Source organism: Tripterygium wilfordii, chromosome 4 (assembly GCF_013401445.1).
Source record: "Tripterygium wilfordii isolate XIE 37 chromosome 4, ASM1340144v1, whole genome shotgun sequence".
Classification (NCBI taxonomy): domain Eukaryota; kingdom Viridiplantae; phylum Streptophyta; class Magnoliopsida; order Celastrales; family Celastraceae; genus Tripterygium; species Tripterygium wilfordii.
Genome location: NC_052235.1, coordinates 7,937,459 through 7,955,035, shown reverse-complemented (window position 1 = coordinate 7,955,035; position 17,577 = coordinate 7,937,459). Strand labels below are relative to the sequence as shown.

General features: G+C 38.1%; 3 protein-coding genes across 3 annotated transcripts; 1 reads left to right on the top strand and 2 right to left on the bottom strand.

The window, feature by feature from the left end:
* Positions 1-3,795: 3,795 nt before the first annotated feature.
* On the top strand, positions 3,796-5,137 carry LOC119996731. The gene is made up of 4 exons (XM_038843472.1): positions 3,796-4,044; positions 4,127-4,242; positions 4,329-4,706; positions 4,818-5,137. Exons 1-4 carry the CDS (start codon positions 3,879-3,881, stop codon positions 4,884-4,886), a joined length of 729 nt encoding a protein of 242 aa, XP_038699400.1. The 5' UTR covers positions 3,796-3,878; the 3' UTR covers positions 4,887-5,137.
* A 3,621-nt stretch (positions 5,138-8,758) lies between these two features.
* LOC119996730 (UPF0496 protein 4-like) lies at positions 8,759-10,423 on the bottom strand. Its single transcript, XM_038843471.1, has one exon. It carries the CDS (start codon positions 10,387-10,389, stop codon positions 9,061-9,063), a length of 1,329 nt encoding a protein of 442 aa, XP_038699399.1. The 5' UTR covers positions 10,390-10,423; the 3' UTR covers positions 8,759-9,060.
* Positions 10,424-11,185: 762 nt separating this feature from the next.
* On the bottom strand, positions 11,186-16,454 carry LOC119996729. The gene is made up of 2 exons (XM_038843470.1): positions 15,535-16,454; positions 11,186-12,585 (listed from the first exon to the last, which is right to left on the bottom strand). Exons 1-2 carry the CDS (start codon positions 16,112-16,114, stop codon positions 11,342-11,344), a joined length of 1,824 nt encoding a protein of 607 aa, XP_038699398.1. The 5' UTR covers positions 16,115-16,454; the 3' UTR covers positions 11,186-11,341.
* Between the last annotated feature and the right edge of the window lie 1,123 nt (positions 16,455-17,577).

Sequence of the window (17,577 nt, the reverse complement as noted above, 5' to 3'; positions counted from 1 at the left end):
GCCCTCTTTCTCTCATTCAATTTCAATAAGAAATATAAACAGAATAACTATTTGATATTTAATATAATTAGCTAGCTAGCATTGCCTCATGCACCTTAATTTATAAGAAAATAATTTAACTTCCTAGATAGGTTGTCCATTGAATTAGTATGTCCAATTACTTTATAATTAAAGCCTCTAAAAAGGCATTTAAAGTATTGAAATTGCAGCTATCTTGTTGATAACTCTAATGTGATTTAGAGAAAGATGGACAGAAGAGATTTACTTCTCCAAATAGTTTGCAAACTTTAAGGCTAATTTTGCTCAAGAGCTCTCCTGGATTAAGGAACTTTAGTGCATCTGGTACTCTCTTTTTCCTCCTTATTATACATATATCTATATATATATATATATATATGTTTGTCCATATGTTGTTTGTATAGCTTTATACGCTTGCACTATTTGGAACCTACAAAGAGTTCAATTAATGAGGTTTGGACGTATATTTATTCTTGTTATATAAGTCTCTCTAGCTACTACAATACAGTTTATCTTTTACAATACTTAAAAGCTCAGGAATTTAGAACAAGGTTGTGACCAGTTTCAATTAATTTTATACATCGATAAGGGACCCTTGTCGAATAGACTTTTCTATGCAACCCATGCAGGATGTTCAGTCAAACAACAGGTTAACCTATTCAGTAGTTTAACAAGGTTACATAGGAGACTTTCCTATCAAACCTCTCAAAACCTCTCATGCAAAAGAGAAACCCATATAATAAGCTTGAGCTAGCTATCCATTGTTAATCAAGGATGTTTAGTCCGTGCAAACAAGTTAAATGGGTTGAATGGTAGTTTATTATGAAGGTAAACAACTCCCGTACACAAAACTCTTACAATGGACGAGGTTGAGAACGGTAGTTTAATATCTCTCCTATAAAAGAAAAACTATATAAGCGTTGAGTGTTGGACTACTCATTGTTAAGGGTTGTCCGGCCTCCATGCCCGATTTTTCATCCCATAAATGTGAAACAAGGAAGAAAAAACCTTATATTAGCAGAAGTAATTTTGCATAAATTATTATTCCAATCAAATTAAGTAATCATTATTGTACATATATTTCTTATTCTTTAAAAATAGAAAAACTATATGAGGTAGTTATATATCAAGTGACAATGAATGTGAGCTTTAAACCCCCCAAATGCTGGTAGTTATATATCCACAACGATCATAACTGAATTTATTGTGGCATAAGCACAACGGCATGCACAAGATATTTGGCGGTGCAAGCTAAATGTTCCTTCTAACTACTTAAACAACTTCCCTTTTCTTTTCTTTTCTTTTTCTTTCTACAATAACGTCTTTGTATTTCTCATATATATATATATATATATATAGAGAGAGAGAGAGAGAGAGAGAGATTGTAACGTCTAAGAATCAGAGGTGATAGAACTTTATAGTTGAGGAGCCGTTTGTGTCTATTTATTTATGAAGAGCATGTACATTTTACAACTCATGTTCCACATGGTTCACGAAAATGTTGCCATTATAACTCACAACCTATATATATATATATATATATATATATATGCCGAAAGGTGATCAAATTTTATATAATTTTGGACGTCTCGTCAATCTATCAATATGAATTTCCGCCTTAGGCTATGCTTCATTGATAGGAGAGTTAAAACTAAGGTTATTAGAATTAAAATTAAACTAAAGTTTCAACTCAATCTGAGTTTATTAGAATTAAAATTAGGAATTGGACTCAAAACCAAATTAAGGTTAGCGAAAACCCTAATTTGGTCGATTTCGTGTTCAATTCAATCAAGTTTCTAAATTCACTTAATTTCATTCAATTCTTATTTTGACATGAAAGAATACATGTACATGAAGGGATGTTTCAAGTTTCAAGTCATTTAGACTTGAATTGGTAGCGATATGATCATTCAAAGTTGAAAACCTTCATTGTACAAATAAGTTCATTATGCAATGAACAATTCCAACACTTTATATAGTGTCAAAATAATGTTAATTTCACTTTTAAGGCACACGGCCACACTTAAGCATATCAAGCACATACCTCATCATTCAAAGTTGCATACAAATTCATCACAATTCAATACATTATCAAATGGCACGAAATGATGATTAGATCGTCAAAATCAACATGTAGAACCAATGGTCGAACACATAATATAATATTATTTATAAAAGAAAAAAAAAATTTAAATAAAGAACATTACTCGAGGAGTTTAGCTTTACAATACTTTATCATCTTCAAGGTCACCCCCACATAATTATTTGCTTATGCAGGTCACTCCGCTATTCTTTCTTGTTATCTTTTGATCTTTGTCCTTGTTTGGTCCAGTGGTGGATCCAAGAAATAGATTGAGGTGAGCTTAGTTTGTAAATTGATTTAGGAATTTATAAGGGAAGAGATGAAGGTTGGCGGAAAGTAAACAAATATCTATATAATCAATAAATTAAGTTATATATATATATAATCATTAAATTACACATCATAATTTAAAACATAAAATGTTCAAGATAATAAAAAATAATCATTTAAGTTGTGTTACACGATTTTTTTTTATGGAGTATAAATCATCTATCGTCATGTATATATGAGTGTGTATCAATCAATATATATTGTCTTGTATAAATGTGTATAATTATAATTTCTACATTAATTATACATATTGATATTATATAGTTATTAGAAGATATGAGTATTTCATACAAAAAAAAAAGATATGAGTATTTTAAAAAATGTTAGGGTGGAACTTTAACTTTAATTTTAAGATTTTGTACAAGTAAATCATTTTTTTTTCCCAAAAATATATATAATAAATTTTTTTTTGAAAAGTTCAGGTCCACCCTAAAGACACTGTGGATCCGCCACTGGTTTGGTCCACTCTTTTTCTTCTTAAAATATGTGGGTGGCCCTCATCTTCTTCAATCTTCCCTGTTAGCTTCTAATTTGGACTCTCATTATCTATTACTATTACCCTTAGTTTATAGCTTTTTCTTTGCACAAGGGTTCTGCAAATATGGACATCTAGGTCAACAATTTGGGAAAAATGAAACAAAAAAAAGAAACTCGTGCTGTGTTAAGAATGAAACTTGAATCCTCCTAAACCTTGAAATGATTTATTGGAATCAACTTAAATCTACTCTTTGTATTGAACTCGTTCCTCTCTCTAGAGTCAAACCGTATAAACTCGAAATGTCCTGAATTGGGTTCTCACTAGGAGCAATATCCTTTGTGGCCACACGATGAGTTTTTGTCTAACTTATCATGTCGTGACGTGAAAAACTAAACTTCTATACGAGCGGATCTGACGGTCAAAGTTGTATGATATCGTTCTAAATTATCGATGTTTTTGGGTACTGCAAATATGGACATTTAGATTAACGAGCTTGAGTCATAAACTCTGAAATGATTTATCGGAATCAACCTAAACCCTATACCCTAATCTTTGTATTCAACTCGTTCCTCTATCCTTTAAAAACTAAATTGTGTATTGAACTTCTCCATCAAATATTTGAAGTATTAGCTTCATTACATGATACAATAATAAAATTTTTGAATTGGCAAAAGTAAAAGATATCATGAACAATGATAATCATTTTATAATGATAATACCCATCAACTCTCTCTTTTCAAAAGTTGAACATGAAAAAGAAAAAAAAAATACAGTAAGTTTTTCCACAATAGAAATCATATGCCAAACTTTTTACTATACAAAAATTAATAATAAAAAAAACACATACATACAGACACAATCTCCAATACACTATTTCTCAAGAAAATCTGACATTTTTGCAGTACCCAAAAACTCCTACCCTTCTCAGCTTCTCTCTCTTCTCCTCCTCCTCTTTTGTTAACCCCAGAGATGCTAAGTCACTTGTGGCAAGAACAGTTCATGAAGATTTCATCAATGCTTCTCCAACTGATCTCTCTTCTTTGTTTACTCCCCCAATTTGTTCAATCCACAACAATATTAGTTGATGGTGTTTCAGAGTGGAAAGATCCGAGTGTTCATGTAGGAGACACTGTCAGTAAGTAATCTCAAAAACCCACCAAATTCATTTTGGTTTTCTTAGTGTTTCTTTACTGTAACAACTAACATTCTTGGTTTAGTTTTTGAGCACAAGTACCACAACAACCTTTACATCTTCAAGAACCAGAATGCGTTCAATCTCTGCAATTTCACTCAATCAACACTCCTTACAAAACCCTACATCACCTCCTACACGGTATGCCTAAATTTTACTCTGTTTAATTTCTTTATAAACAGATAGATAGCTCAAAAATGGTGGACTTCTTCTTCTTTTTTTCTTAGTGGCACCCATCACGCACTGGTTTCTTCTATTTCACATTCAACAATGGGTCTTTCAAAACATGTCAAGACTCGCAAAAACTTGCTGTAAAGGTCTTCGCTTTACTATCTCCAGCCTCTGCTCCGTCATCAACGACGACACCGGATCCTGGTGGACTGGTGTCATCCTCCCATGCCTATCCTTGGCCGTCAAAGCCTCGAGAGGCGGCTTCATCTGGTCCTGCACCCACCATTGCACCATCTCCTCTGACAGTCCCAAATTTGGTACCAAGTAAAGGACATGGAATACCATTCATATATAGCAATCCTGCTGTTCCTCTGCCTACTGGTGAAGTAGACTCTGCCACTATTCGTCCCCTGCCCACATCTGGAACTAAACAGGTATGAATGTGAATGTATGTATGTATTGAAATTCAGTTAACTATTGTAAATTTTTCTGGGTTTTCAAAAAATGGGGTATTTTTTGAATTGGGTTTGTGTGTGGAAATGCAGGTGGTGGTGGTGGGGTTAGTTGCAGTACAGATGGGTCTATTTTGTGCTGTAACTCTGTTGTTGCTGTAGAAAAAACAAGAGAGAAAGAGACAGAGCAAGAGGCAGAGGCAGAGTGTGAATTGCATTTTGTGTAGGAAATGAGAGTGGCATAGGGTGATGTGCACTGTGCACACCAGGTAGTGTGGTTAATTAAAGTAGGTTTAAGGATGATGATTATGTATGCATAAATATGGTTGTAATCCTCTTTGGAGGACCTACTTTGGAATCATTGCCACTTTAGTCTTGCCATTGAAATTGAGTACACCACTGCTCTTTTCTTTTCTTTTCTTGTTAACTTTTCCCCTTTGATTTCTTATTATTTTAATGTTTCCATGATCAATTTGAAATCCTAAAACCTCATATTGGCTCTTTTTTTTAAGGCCATTTTGGTTCTTGATATACAAAAAAAATTTAAAAAAATTGTATCCATCCATAATATGTTCTGCGCTTTATTTTGGATGGTAAAGTTTGGAGTTGGATGCAAATGATGCCACCGCGTTCTATTGGTTTGATATTTAGAGTTTAGGATTTAGGATTAAAAGACTAATAACCTAATAATATAGGAGGAAGAAGTGAAACATAGGGGAAAAGATAATTTATAAGATGTATTTCAAAATACCTCCTTTTTGGTTCAGTTTTAGCAAAAAAGGTATCTTAAATGTGAATGACCAATTACCTAATCACACATCTGATCATTAGGTTTGACCAAGAAATTTGGAATCGGTTCACATTATCTGTAGAGGCAAGATATGTTGCTAGAAAGTTGTTTCTGGAGGTGTCGTCGAGATGAGGGGTTATTGTCGTCCGGATGGATCAGGTGTGTGAAGTGGTAGAGGGGTCTTATTGGATGTCTGGATCAAGGAAGGATGAAGATCCATTTGGATGGGTGATAGGGGCATCCAGACAGGTATGTTGGAAAACACATCTGAAGGATTTACCATCGGGATTGAGTTTTTATTTATTTATTATAAATAGAATTGTTTTATAGGGTTGCAATTAAGTTTCTATTATTTTGTTTCTTCTAAACATAGGTTAGACGGGCGGCCAGACCAAGTGAAAGAAAGAGCGAAAGGTGGGGAAACTTTGTGGTTTATGTCTTAGTGTAATTGAGTTCCGGGTATGGAACAATGAGAGATTCAATATGTAGAGTGTTAGAGAGATATAAGCTGGAGTGAGGTTTATGGTAATCTCTTGGGCTCATAGGTATTCTTGGATATAGAGGTCACTGAGAATGTAGTTGTACAAATTTCCCATAAAGTAAAGTTTCTTTGGTTTTCTTTTTACAACATCTATGATTTTTTTCTCTGATTTGTAGTTTTCCACATAAATTGCTTGTGTTCCTTTGAACATCTTATATGGATCTAAACTCATATGTCATCATGTCTGCAGGTATAAAAATTTCTCACATGACGACGAGATAAGTTGGGCCGAAGCCTAACACGTGACCAAGCATACTGCTCCTAGTAAGAATCGAATTTAGAACTTCTCGAGTCAATACGATTTGTTGCCGGAGAGCTCCACTAATTTTTTGTCCATCCAAACAGGCTTTGACTGTCTCCATGTCAGGACAAATAAAATTCAATAGAGGGAGGAAAAGATAAGCTCCCTTGGTTTGTTTGACCTTCTCACATGTCAACTAACCAGCACAAATTGCAGATCATACTGGATTGGATTGAATGGTTCTACTTCTACAACAGGGGAAGGACAATCAAAACTTTTTGTAATTAAAGCTTTGGATGCATTGACAGTTGTTCTTGGAATGTTATATTTCACCAACCAAGCTGCCACTCAGCATAAGGTGTCAATGGTTTGGGGCCATGGAATTCAGCCATTTGTCCCTTCAAATCTAGCTTGGAACTACTTGTATCTGAAATGATCTGAAAACTGTTAAAGAGTATTGATTAATAAATAACAAATGATTCACCCTTCTTAACAGTTTTAAGCTTTTGGGATAAATATTGTTTCAACCGCGACGCCAGAGTTTGAAACTTGCTCAGGGCCTCCAGCAAAGCAGTAACTATTGCTTGCCAAGAATAGATTCTCTGAACAGTTGATGGAGGGGGAGCAAAGGTTACCTCAAAGAAAAGAATAAACTCAGGTTGTGTTTGATATCACTTCCAAAAATTTTGAAAATAAAAATAGAAAACAAAAACATAAAATATAAAATGAAAATATAAAATTGAAACTTGTTTGGTTGAACACTTAAAACGGAAAACAAAAACTGAAAACATAAAATTGAAAAAAAAAATGTGTGTTTATATTTTTATTTTCATAATAATGGAATATATCCACACCACCTATATTTTTTTATAACTGCAGTCTTTTTCGTGTTTCACCATTGAAAACATCAGCAGAAAGAAAAAAAAGATAAGAAATAAAACAATAACCCAAAGTGTATTTGATCATTGTCTTCATATCTCTATGCAATTTGCAATATGAAATCTTAATGAAAATACAATCTATAATAAGTGTAACTAATTTTGTTTCCAAAACTTTTAAAAACATTTTTTTCTTGTTTTCAAAAATTTTGAAAACTTGTTTTTGGTTTTCATAAAAACCAAAACAGAAAAATACAAACAAGCAATATTTTTTATTTTTATTTTCTATTTTTTGAAAATTAAAACAAAAAACAAGACACAAAAGTGTTATCAAACAGACCCTAAGACTGTTAAGGCTGTGTGTATAGGGAAAAGATTAAAGAAAAGATGCAAAGCATTGGTGACAGTTCATTTCCAAAGAACTGAAGGGATAAAAGCAGGGGGGAATAACCCTAATAATCAAAAAAAGCATCATGACTTGGCTCCGTTTTAAGTTAACTTATAAACTGTCAAAAATAAACTAGTTTATAAGCGATCAGATGTTTGGCGATACTTTTAAAATACGCTAGCTTATGAACCCATAATGTAGTTCTGCATATCTTGGATACAGGGGTGACTAAAATGGTGGTCTCAGACCCTAAATGTATACACAGAGTAAACCCAATTAGTTGTTGCAGCAAAACAGGCAGACAATGAAAAGTCAAGTAGGCAAATAGGAGACCAATCTTTGGAGGACTTGGCTGATGAATTGAATTGTTTACAAAGAATATAATTCAATGATATGGGAAAGACCACCATTTACTGGTCAAGGAAATGGAACCAAGAGAGCAATAAATTTCAAGCAAACAAGTTTCCCTCAGAAGGTTTAATTCTTGACCCAGCAATTTAGAATGCCAGAATGCCTCAAATCCATGAATAAATCAAAGTCAAAAAAGATATGCACAAGTTAATCTCTCCAAATAATTTGTTTCTTGCATTTGCATTAAAGTTATGCAAACTAAACACAAGCAATTCAGTGGAAGAAAATCCAAGTCACATGATCCTCACAGTTTACAGAAGAATACAGCTGGATCATATATTAAAGACTAGCTGATGCCATATTGAAAGCAAAAACACCATTTTCTGCAATAATTTATCAAGGGTGGTCAGCTATCAAGTGAAAAAAATAATAATAAAAAATGCCACACCCTAGTTTTCTGGGGAAAAATGATATTGTTTCATGAATGAGGGATCAAAAACAGAGAGAAACTGAAGTTATCAAAGCCAACCATATGGACGAATCTATAAGCCAAGCAACACGACCAATACAACATTGCTCAGTGCCAAATGGTTCCTATCATTTAAGGATCCCTAGTAACAAAAACAATTGGCAATGAAAGAGTTATCAACTACAACATTAAACAGAAGAACCAAACCCACAGTTCTGACAAAGTATGAAGGTACTCAATGGAATCGCAGGGTTAGAGAAACAGAAAGTTACTCAAGTCCGAGACTTGATAGATCACTTAGTCGGAGCCACCACATTCATTCCCAGAATAAACCAAAGAAAAAGAATCACAATGGAATAAAGTATTATGCACCATCTACAGAAAACCAAAAATGATGATCATTAACTGAATCAATTACAAGATCATATTATGCCGTTTACCCAGGAATTTCAATTGTACAAAAAACAAGAAGCTGGGACATCAGCATTAAGGACTGCCAATTTCCAATTTCAAGTCCTACCAGAAGTACCCTATACACTAATATATGCTGATTACTGAATACACAAAGAAAGTTTTGTTTTTTTGGTCACTCCTTACCCTTTTTATTTCCATTGCACTGCTTGAAGCTATAATTGGCAACATTTCTATGACGCACACAATCAGCTGCCCAGAGACGTATTAATCATCATGGTCTGTTCTTCCAAAAGAACAGAGCCCCTCAGTTCGGCTACGCACAATTCTATGAAACACCTCCCTCACTTGGCGTTCCAATGGATCCAAACCCTCCTTTACAGCCTTAAAAACCAGCCCCAACTCCTGCACTCTCTGCCTGGCCTCTCTTTCCTTCTCTTCTGTCAATGGAAACTGCACAGAGTCCACCATTTCATTCATAAACCGTGCACATCTTTCAATCTGATGAACCTCCTCTAACAATCCACAAGAATTCCTCCTCTCTCTCTTCTTCGACTCCTCCAAAATCCTCTCGTGCAGCGAAAGCATAGGTGCGGCCCACATGTACTGCCTAGGAATCGAGAAATGGACGTGCAAGCCGCGGCCTTGGCATGGAATTGCAGCCACTAAAGCCCACATTACAAACAACAATACGGAGCTCATGGTGAAAAAAGCCATCGCAAGTCCATTGGTCGCCACAATTTCATTTGCTCTCGGCGCCGTTAAATTGTTCCCAATCGCCTGCAGCTGCTTCGCAGCAGACCAGGACCGCGAAACACTCCACGACAAAGACCTGGAGTGGTCGCTTCTCCTGTGGCGTTCCTTAGGAGATCCGTTGTTGCTCCCGAAGGACCGATTGCGGCGAGCGACCGCTGTGCCAGAGTCCTTCTCGTCGAGCAATGAGATTGCTAAATCCATCAGAGCCTTCTGAGCACGGCGGAACTGGCCCTCACTGAGACTTCTCTGGTTGTTGTCAAGAGCACAAAGCACAATCTCCAGAATCTTCTGCCACTGCCTTATCTGCTGAATACCGTCCCTGATCGCATTGCACACATCTAACGCCTTCACACTCCGCTCAAAGAACTCCTCCATGAGACGATCAGCTGATGATTTCCCAACAATTGAACTATTATTGAATAGAATTACCCGAAACTCCTCCTGGCAGCAGAGGAACTCGTCAAGCAGCTTCCGTACCCACGAAATAGATAACAGATCATCGTTCCCGGCGGCGGATAAGTTCAAGAATCGCTCAGCGACCTTCTTCTGGAATGCATCAAGCTCCACATCATGACTCCCGGCGGCGTCCATGGAATAAACTTGTTCGCGGCGGCGGCTCAGAATCGAACGGCCGATATAATTAAACGATGCAGAAGAACCCTCCCAGCCGGTAGCGGGCATTCTCAATCGATGCAATTCAAACGAATCAAAAACCTCGAATACGATTGATCGAACCTGAGTGAGTTCTTCAGTTTTGAGAGAAAGGAAGTGAGTGCGTAGAGAGAGAAGACGAAATGGCGATGATGGTGTAAGAAACCCTAGTCGATGAACGATGAACATGCCCCTTTTATTGGGAGATGTTTGGACCGCGTAGTTTCGAGTTGTTAAGAGAGAGAAAATTCTAACTACCTATAAATTATAATCACTTAATCAGTAATTAATTAATTATAATCAATTTTATTTATTTATTACTCCAATTAACGCAGCTCTAATTGGAAATAAACCACACGCATTGGACACGCCGCCTGAAAACGCACGATATAACACCGTTTTAGCGAGTACGAACATCAACCGCACGATATCGAATGTCATGTCATTGTCTTACGTACGATCTGGGGGTAGCGATGAAACGTGGATCTATTTAATTGGAAGAGAGAGCGCCGTCACTTTTTATTGATTTATTTTGTTTGCATACGTCAACCGTAGGGCTGGGTCTTCGTTGGCGCGTAATATAGAGAGCGACTTGGTCTGGATTGGTGCTTCACGAATTTTAATTTAATGACAGAATTACCCCTGTACGGAAAAAGAGTGGGTCAATTTACCCAATAAATTAATATATTTTAATTTTTCAAAAAATAAGATTAAAAAATTCTATGAAAGTGACTAGCAATAATACAATTTTTTTTCTTTAAAAAAAAAGAAAGTTTAGGTATCAGTCCCTTTAGACTGATATCTCTAATTTTTTTCATTATCCATTGTATTTTTTTATTATTTTAAAAATTAAATAATTAGTTTTAGGATTTAAAAAAGGAAGAAGTAGAAAATGAAGGTAGATGATTGATGCATTTATGTCATGCTTAATTTTATGATGTATTTTTTAATGAAAATATAATTTCATTCTTGACTCACACTGATATGAACTGAAAAGGGTTTTACTATTGAGCAAGGCAATACAGATCCAAAATAGAGAAATTAGGGGAAGAAACAGAGACTATCTCTCAACATCACACATTACACACCTTTCCCAAACCTCCTAGATAACTATTTATTCATAGCTAGTTTAATCACAGCCCTACACGTAGTCCCTTAGATGGTTAGGCCTATTCCTTTCACGAACCATCTTTCTCCTCCTTCCATCAATATCAGCGATCCCTTTTGATTCTGCTGTAGGAATGTCCACGTCATCATTTCCAGCTATTGCTTCCAGAACCTTCCCCGTATTATCTGGCCTCATGACAATACTCCCCTGGTCAGTGAGAACCTTGTCCTCAAGGTTCAAGTTAGGAAATTGCTTAGACACAAGGGCCAAATCTTCCCAAGTAGCATCTTCCTGCAGCAAATTCTCCCACTGCACCAAAACCTGCGGTATTAACTGTCCTTGGCGTACAACTTCTCTCTGACTGAGTATGGCAATTGGTTTCACAACTGGCCCCGAAGGTACTGTCAACAATGGAAGTGGAATAGACTGCTGCTCTGGGTTTCCCACACATCGTTTAAGAACAGAAACATGGAAGACCGGATGGATTTTAGCTGACACCGGCAATTCCAAACGATAGGCCACTGCCCCAACCTTTTGAATGATAGGAAAAGGACCAAAATATCGAGGACCCAACTTCTGGTCACGGCGCAACCGCAGTGACAGCTGACGATATGGTTGAAGCCGAATAAAAACCAAATCGCCTACTTCAAACTGAACCTCACGCCGATGCTGGTCAGCTTGATTTTTCATGCGAAGTTGCGCGCGCTGCAAATTAGTTTTTAGAAGACGCAACAATTCATCTCGTGTGATAAGTTCATGATCAACAGCGTCACAGGTTGTGGAACCTGGAAAATACTTCTGAATTAGAGGTGGCAGTCGACCATAGAGGGCTTGAAACGGCGTCATACCTGAAGCAGTATGGTAAGCCGTGTTGTATGAATACTCTGCCCATGGTAGAAATTTAAGCCAATGCGCCGGGTTGTCTTGTACAAAACAGCGAAGATACATTTCTAAGCAACGATTTAAAACCTCTGTTTGGCCATCCGTTTGCGGATGATAAGCACTGCTCATATTCAGCTTTGTGCCTTGTAATTTGAAAACTTCTTGCCAAAATGTACTCAAAAATAGTGGATCCCGATCAGTAACAATTGAACGTGGAAGTCCATGCAGTTTAATGATGTCCCTAACAAAAACAGCGGCTACCATAGTGCTAGTATAATGACTGGGTAATGGGCAAAAATGGGCGTATTTGGTTAATCTGTCAATCACCACAAGCAAGGCTGTTTTGCCCCCTGAAGCAGGTAACCCAACCACAAAGTCCATGGATATATCTTCCCACACTTGCTCCGGTATGGGCAACGGTTGCAACAATCCGGCCGGCGATAGTTGAGAAATTTTCATTTGCTGGCAAATCAAACATTCAGTGACGAACTTGTGAACATCTTTCTTCATTAAAGGCCAATAAAAATTAGACGCTAGCCTTTTATAAGTTCGTAGAACACCAGCGTGTCCGCCCACTGGGGTTGAATGAAATTCCTCAATTAATTGTTGTCTCAATTGTGAAGTAGCAGACAACACAATCCGGTGTTTGAAATAAATCAGACCTTGCCGAATCAAATAATGAGGGACCGAACCTGGATCAATGAGGATTTTGTGACTTAGTGTGACCAAATCCTCAGCCGCTGAAGTTTCTTGCACTAATAAGGGTAGCAAATCAATCTGGGGAGTTGATAGAGCAGAGAAACTAGCTACCTCCCACTGCTGTCTTGATAGAGAATCAGCAACAATATTATCCTTACCTGGACGATATTGAATATCAAAACTATACCCCAAAAGCTTGGTCATCCACCGTTGTTGTTCTGGGGTTTGAATAGTCTGGTCCAGTAATTCCTTCAAACTCCTCTGATCTGTCTTAATAACAAATCGTCCTCCTAACAAATACTGTCTCCATTTGGCAACGGCATTTGTGATTGCAAACATTTCGCGGTGATAGACAGATGCTGCCTGCATTCGAGGAGATAATTTGGCACTATAAAAAGCAATAGGATGCCCTGCCTGGGTTAATACAGCCCCAATGCCCGTGCCGGATGCGTCACTTTCCACCACAAATGGCAAGCTAAAATTGGGCAATTTCAAGATCGGGGCTGATGTCAAGGCTGTTTTCAAGAGTTGAAAAGCTGCTTGCGTCTTGTCCGTCCATACAAAAGCATCCTTATGGAGAAGGTCAGTTAAAGGGGCAGCAACCATAGCATATCCTTTAACAAAACGGCGATAGTATCCCGTAAGTCCCAAAAAACCACGTAAAGCTTTAATGGTTGTGGGAGGAGGCCACTTTTCGACCGCTGAAACTTTTGCTGGGTCCATTTGCACTCCCTGACCCGACACAATATGGCCAAGATATTCCACTGAGGTCTGACCGAATGTACATTTACTGCGTTTAGCCACAAATTGATTAACTTGCAACACCTGAAAAGTATCAGCCAAATGTTGTAAATGATCAGCCCAAGACTTACTATACACCAAAATGTCATCAAAGAAAACCAAGATAAATTGACGAAGGAAGGGCCGAAATATAGAATTCATTGTAGCTTGGAAGGTGGAGGGAGCATTGGTGAGGCCAAACGGCATCACAAGATACTCATAATGCCCCTCATGAGTGCGAAAAGCAGTCTTTGTGATATCCTCTGATCGAACTCGAATTTGATGGTAGCCGGCTAGCAAATCCAGCTTAGAAAAAAACACCGCACCATTTAATTCATCCAATAATTCATCCACAGTAGGAATAGGAAAACGATCCCGCACCGTGATGGCATTCAAAGCTCGATAATCAGTACAAAATCGCCATGCCCCATCTTTTTTTTTGACAAGTAAGACGGGAGAGGAGAATGGGCTAGTACTTGGACGAATAATTCCTTCCCGTAGCATTTCTTGAACCAGCCGTTCAATTTCCGATTTTTGGAAATAAGGATAGCGATATGGTTTTACATTGACTGGATTTGCTTGTGGTAAAAGGTGTATGGCATGATCAGTTGACCGAACTGGTGGTAGCCCTTGTGGTTTCTGAAAGATAGACTGATATCGTGCCAGTAATCCACTCAACTGGGGTTCTGTCACTTCCTCCCCACCTTGAGCTGAGTGAAATTCCATGGTTAGTTGTAAGCAAGTTCCTACTGCACCTGACTGAACCAAGCGACGTAGGTGATGATAGTTCATGGCAGTTGGCAAGGATGAAGCCATGGCCTGAAGACGAACAGATGCGCCATTATGGTTCACCGTAATCACCCGTTGGACATAATCATACAAGATAGGATTAACCGTATGTAACCAAGAAACCCCTAAAACCAACTCAGCACCTTGGATAGCCACCACATACAAATCAGCTTTGAATAAGTGATTTTGGATAGTAATTGGGACCTGGCGAATACAACCTTCACATCGTAGTTTTTCCCCATTTCCTACAGCAACTGTAATACCCTGCACTACTTCAATTGGCAGCCCCAAGGTCTTAGCAACCCGACTTTGGATGAAGTTGTGCGTACTACCCCCATCGACCAAGGTATGTAACTGGGAACCCGCCACGGTCGCCTGAAATCGCAAAGTCTGTAACGAAGGAGAACCCGTAAGTGCGTGAAAGGATATAGCCGTATCCGTAGTAAGGGTACTCTCATCGGACGTATGTGGTAATTCAGCAAGGTGCAGGGCTTCGGTCAGTTGTGCCTCAGATACCTCATCAAGCCCTTCCCCAGGATCCGCGAGATCCAAATAAAATAGTTGTCGACGAGCGGGACACTGATGCCCAAAAGTAAACTTAGCATCACAATGATAACAAAGGTTAAGGTCACGCTTCCGCTGCATTTCAGCAGTAGTAAGCCTCTGAATAGGAATGGTGGAAGCTCGTTTGACAGCTGGGGCAGGAGGGTTAGGTTTAGTCGAAGAATCTGGTGGTCGAATTGGGTTAGGAAGCAGAGGTCCACGAACTTGGACGGTGGGTCGAAAATCCAGACGTGGTGTACCACCGGATACCGCAGCCTTCTTGAGAGCCAAAAGCTTAGCAGTATGAAGCCGAGCGAGGCCAATAGCTTCAAGAACGGTGGTTGGTTTACAGATGCGAACATCGTGTTGAATATCCGAATGCAGGGCAGAAAGAAAAAGGCTCAAACGGAAGGAATCCGGTAGTTGAGGCACACGATTTGAGAGAAGCTCAAACTGGGATTGGAAATCCTCAAACGAACCAGTTTGTGTGAGTTTAGCTAAAGCAGATCCATGATCTTCAAATGCTGTCGGACCAAAGCGAATCTCAATGGCACGAGCAAAATCAGACCAAGAAGGAAATGGGTGAGCCGAGGTGGCCCATTGAAACCACTGCCAAGCAGGACCATCAAAGTGATAAGAAGCGATTTCCACCTTCTGAGTTTCATTTGTCTGAAAGAGATGAAAAAATTGTTCTGCCTTCGAAACCCAATCCAGAGGATTTGTGCCGTCAAAGCGAGGGAAATCTAAGCGAACAGATCCCGGTGGAAAAACTCCCATGGAGGCGGTGGTATACGCCGCTAGAGGAGGAGCGGCTATCGGAGAAGCAGGAGCAGGAGCAGGAGCACCCGTGGTTGTGGAAACAGTCACAGCAGAAGGACTGCTGAGTGTAGAAAGAGAAGCCTGAGCCAGACGAAGAACCTGTTCCAAACGGCCATCCATCGCGGTAACACGGTTGGTTAACTCGTGAACGAAAGTTTTCTGATCTGTCGTGACCTGAGTCAGCTCCACCAACGCAGATTGAAGAGACCCTAATGACGACTCATGAACGGAGGAGGCTTCTTGAAGACGGCGAATAGCGTCGTCCAGGGCTTTGAGACGAGTCCCTTCAGCCATGGCGGAGATTCAATGAAAGCACCAATTGATATGAACTGAAAAGGGTTTTACTATTGAGCAAGGCAATACAGATCCAAAATAGAGAAATTAGGGGAAGAAACAGAGACTATCTCTCAACATCACACATTACACACCTTTCCCAAACCTCCTAGATAACTATTTATTCATAGCTAGTTTAATCACAGCCCTACACGTAGTCCCTTAGATGGTTAGGCCTATTCCTTTCACGAACCATCTTTCTCCTCCTTCCATCAATATCAGCGATCCCTTTTGATTCTGCTGTAGGAATGTCCACGTCATCATTTCCAGCTATTGCTTCCAGAACCTTCCCCGTATTATCTGGCCTCATGACACACACATCGCCGTACCATAAAGTATGTTCATATATAGTGACTAAAAAGATGTGGCTCTATTGACGACTGAATTACACATATGTGTGTTTAAAATTTGATTCATAATGAATAGATGTTTTCATCAAATCATATTCATCAAAGTAGGTATAAATAATAATGCATAAAATTATATATTTTGATTGAGAACATTCACAAATAATATTTGTTTATAATGAGAAATTCAGCCGAAACATTGACACGTTAAGTCATGTCCTACATGATAAAATCTATCAATTTTAGGACAATCAATTCTCAATTCAACCCAACAAACATGTTTAGCTTTACACCAAAGTAATTACGTGCACTCAAAGTCAAAGCCTTCAAAACGTGCGTTGAGGAAGAAAAACCTTGTTTATATTTGTTTTGATAACCGATACCGAGATGATAAAAGTTTATTATTTGAACATTTGATATAGATCTAAACTGGGACCATCAAATCCATGTGTATAAATTTCTTACCTGACGATAGGTTAAGTTGAGCAAAATTCAACGTGTAATCAAAAGAATATTACTCGTAATGGAAATCAAACTTGAAACCTTATGAATATAAACAATTTGACCTCATAAATATTTATTTACTAAGTTATAACCTAAATGGACATGCGTTCGTAAAAAAGTTTAATTGTCTGACTAGCCCTAGTTTTATAGTTTTTTTATGAGCTGGACATGAGAATCAATCCAAAGAGTCTAGATTTGACAAAAGTTTATCCTAGCCTGACGATTTATCATCTTATCCACCCTTTAAAATTTTCCGACAAATCTTTTCAGTCGAGAGACAATATGTCATTAGGTGCTCTCAAGTCTCTAGAACACGTACAAACTGATACTGGGGTGTGTTTGTCATTGTTATGCATTAATTTATGGAGAAATAGTGTTTGGGGTTTCCACTAATACACGGGAATTTTGAAGGCAAGAGGGACCTTCTTTTTTAGGACCAAACACTCATTTAACAATTTAATAGTGTGTTAAGGTACTTAAAAGTGGGTTTCTACTCTCAAACATATATATATGTTTGTAAAACAAGTCATTCACAGAGAATCACAAATAATAGAACAATATAATGAAGTAATC

Excerpts from the sequence above, each read along its gene's own strand:
- LOC119996730 (XM_038843471.1), bottom strand. The coding sequence starts at position 10,389 with ATGTTCATCGTTCATCGACTAGGGTTTCTTACACCATCATCGCCATTT.
- LOC119996729 (XM_038843470.1), bottom strand. The coding sequence starts at position 16,114 with ATGGCTGAAGGGACTCGTCTCAAAGCCCTGGACGACGCTATTCGCCGT. Across the intron at positions 12,586-15,534 it reads TGCCATTGAGATTCGCTTTG|GGGAAGATATATCCATGGAC; the intron begins GTCCGACAGCAT and ends CGGAGCAAGTGT.
- LOC119996731 (XM_038843472.1), top strand. The coding sequence starts at position 3,879 with ATGCTAAGTCACTTGTGGCAAGAACAGTTCATGAAGATTTCATCAATG. Across the intron at positions 4,045-4,126 it reads TCATGTAGGAGACACTGTCA|TTTTTGAGCACAAGTACCAC; the intron begins GTAAGTAATCTC and ends TTCTTGGTTTAG. Across the intron at positions 4,707-4,817 it reads CCACATCTGGAACTAAACAG|GTGGTGGTGGTGGGGTTAGT; the intron begins GTATGAATGTGA and ends GTGGAAATGCAG.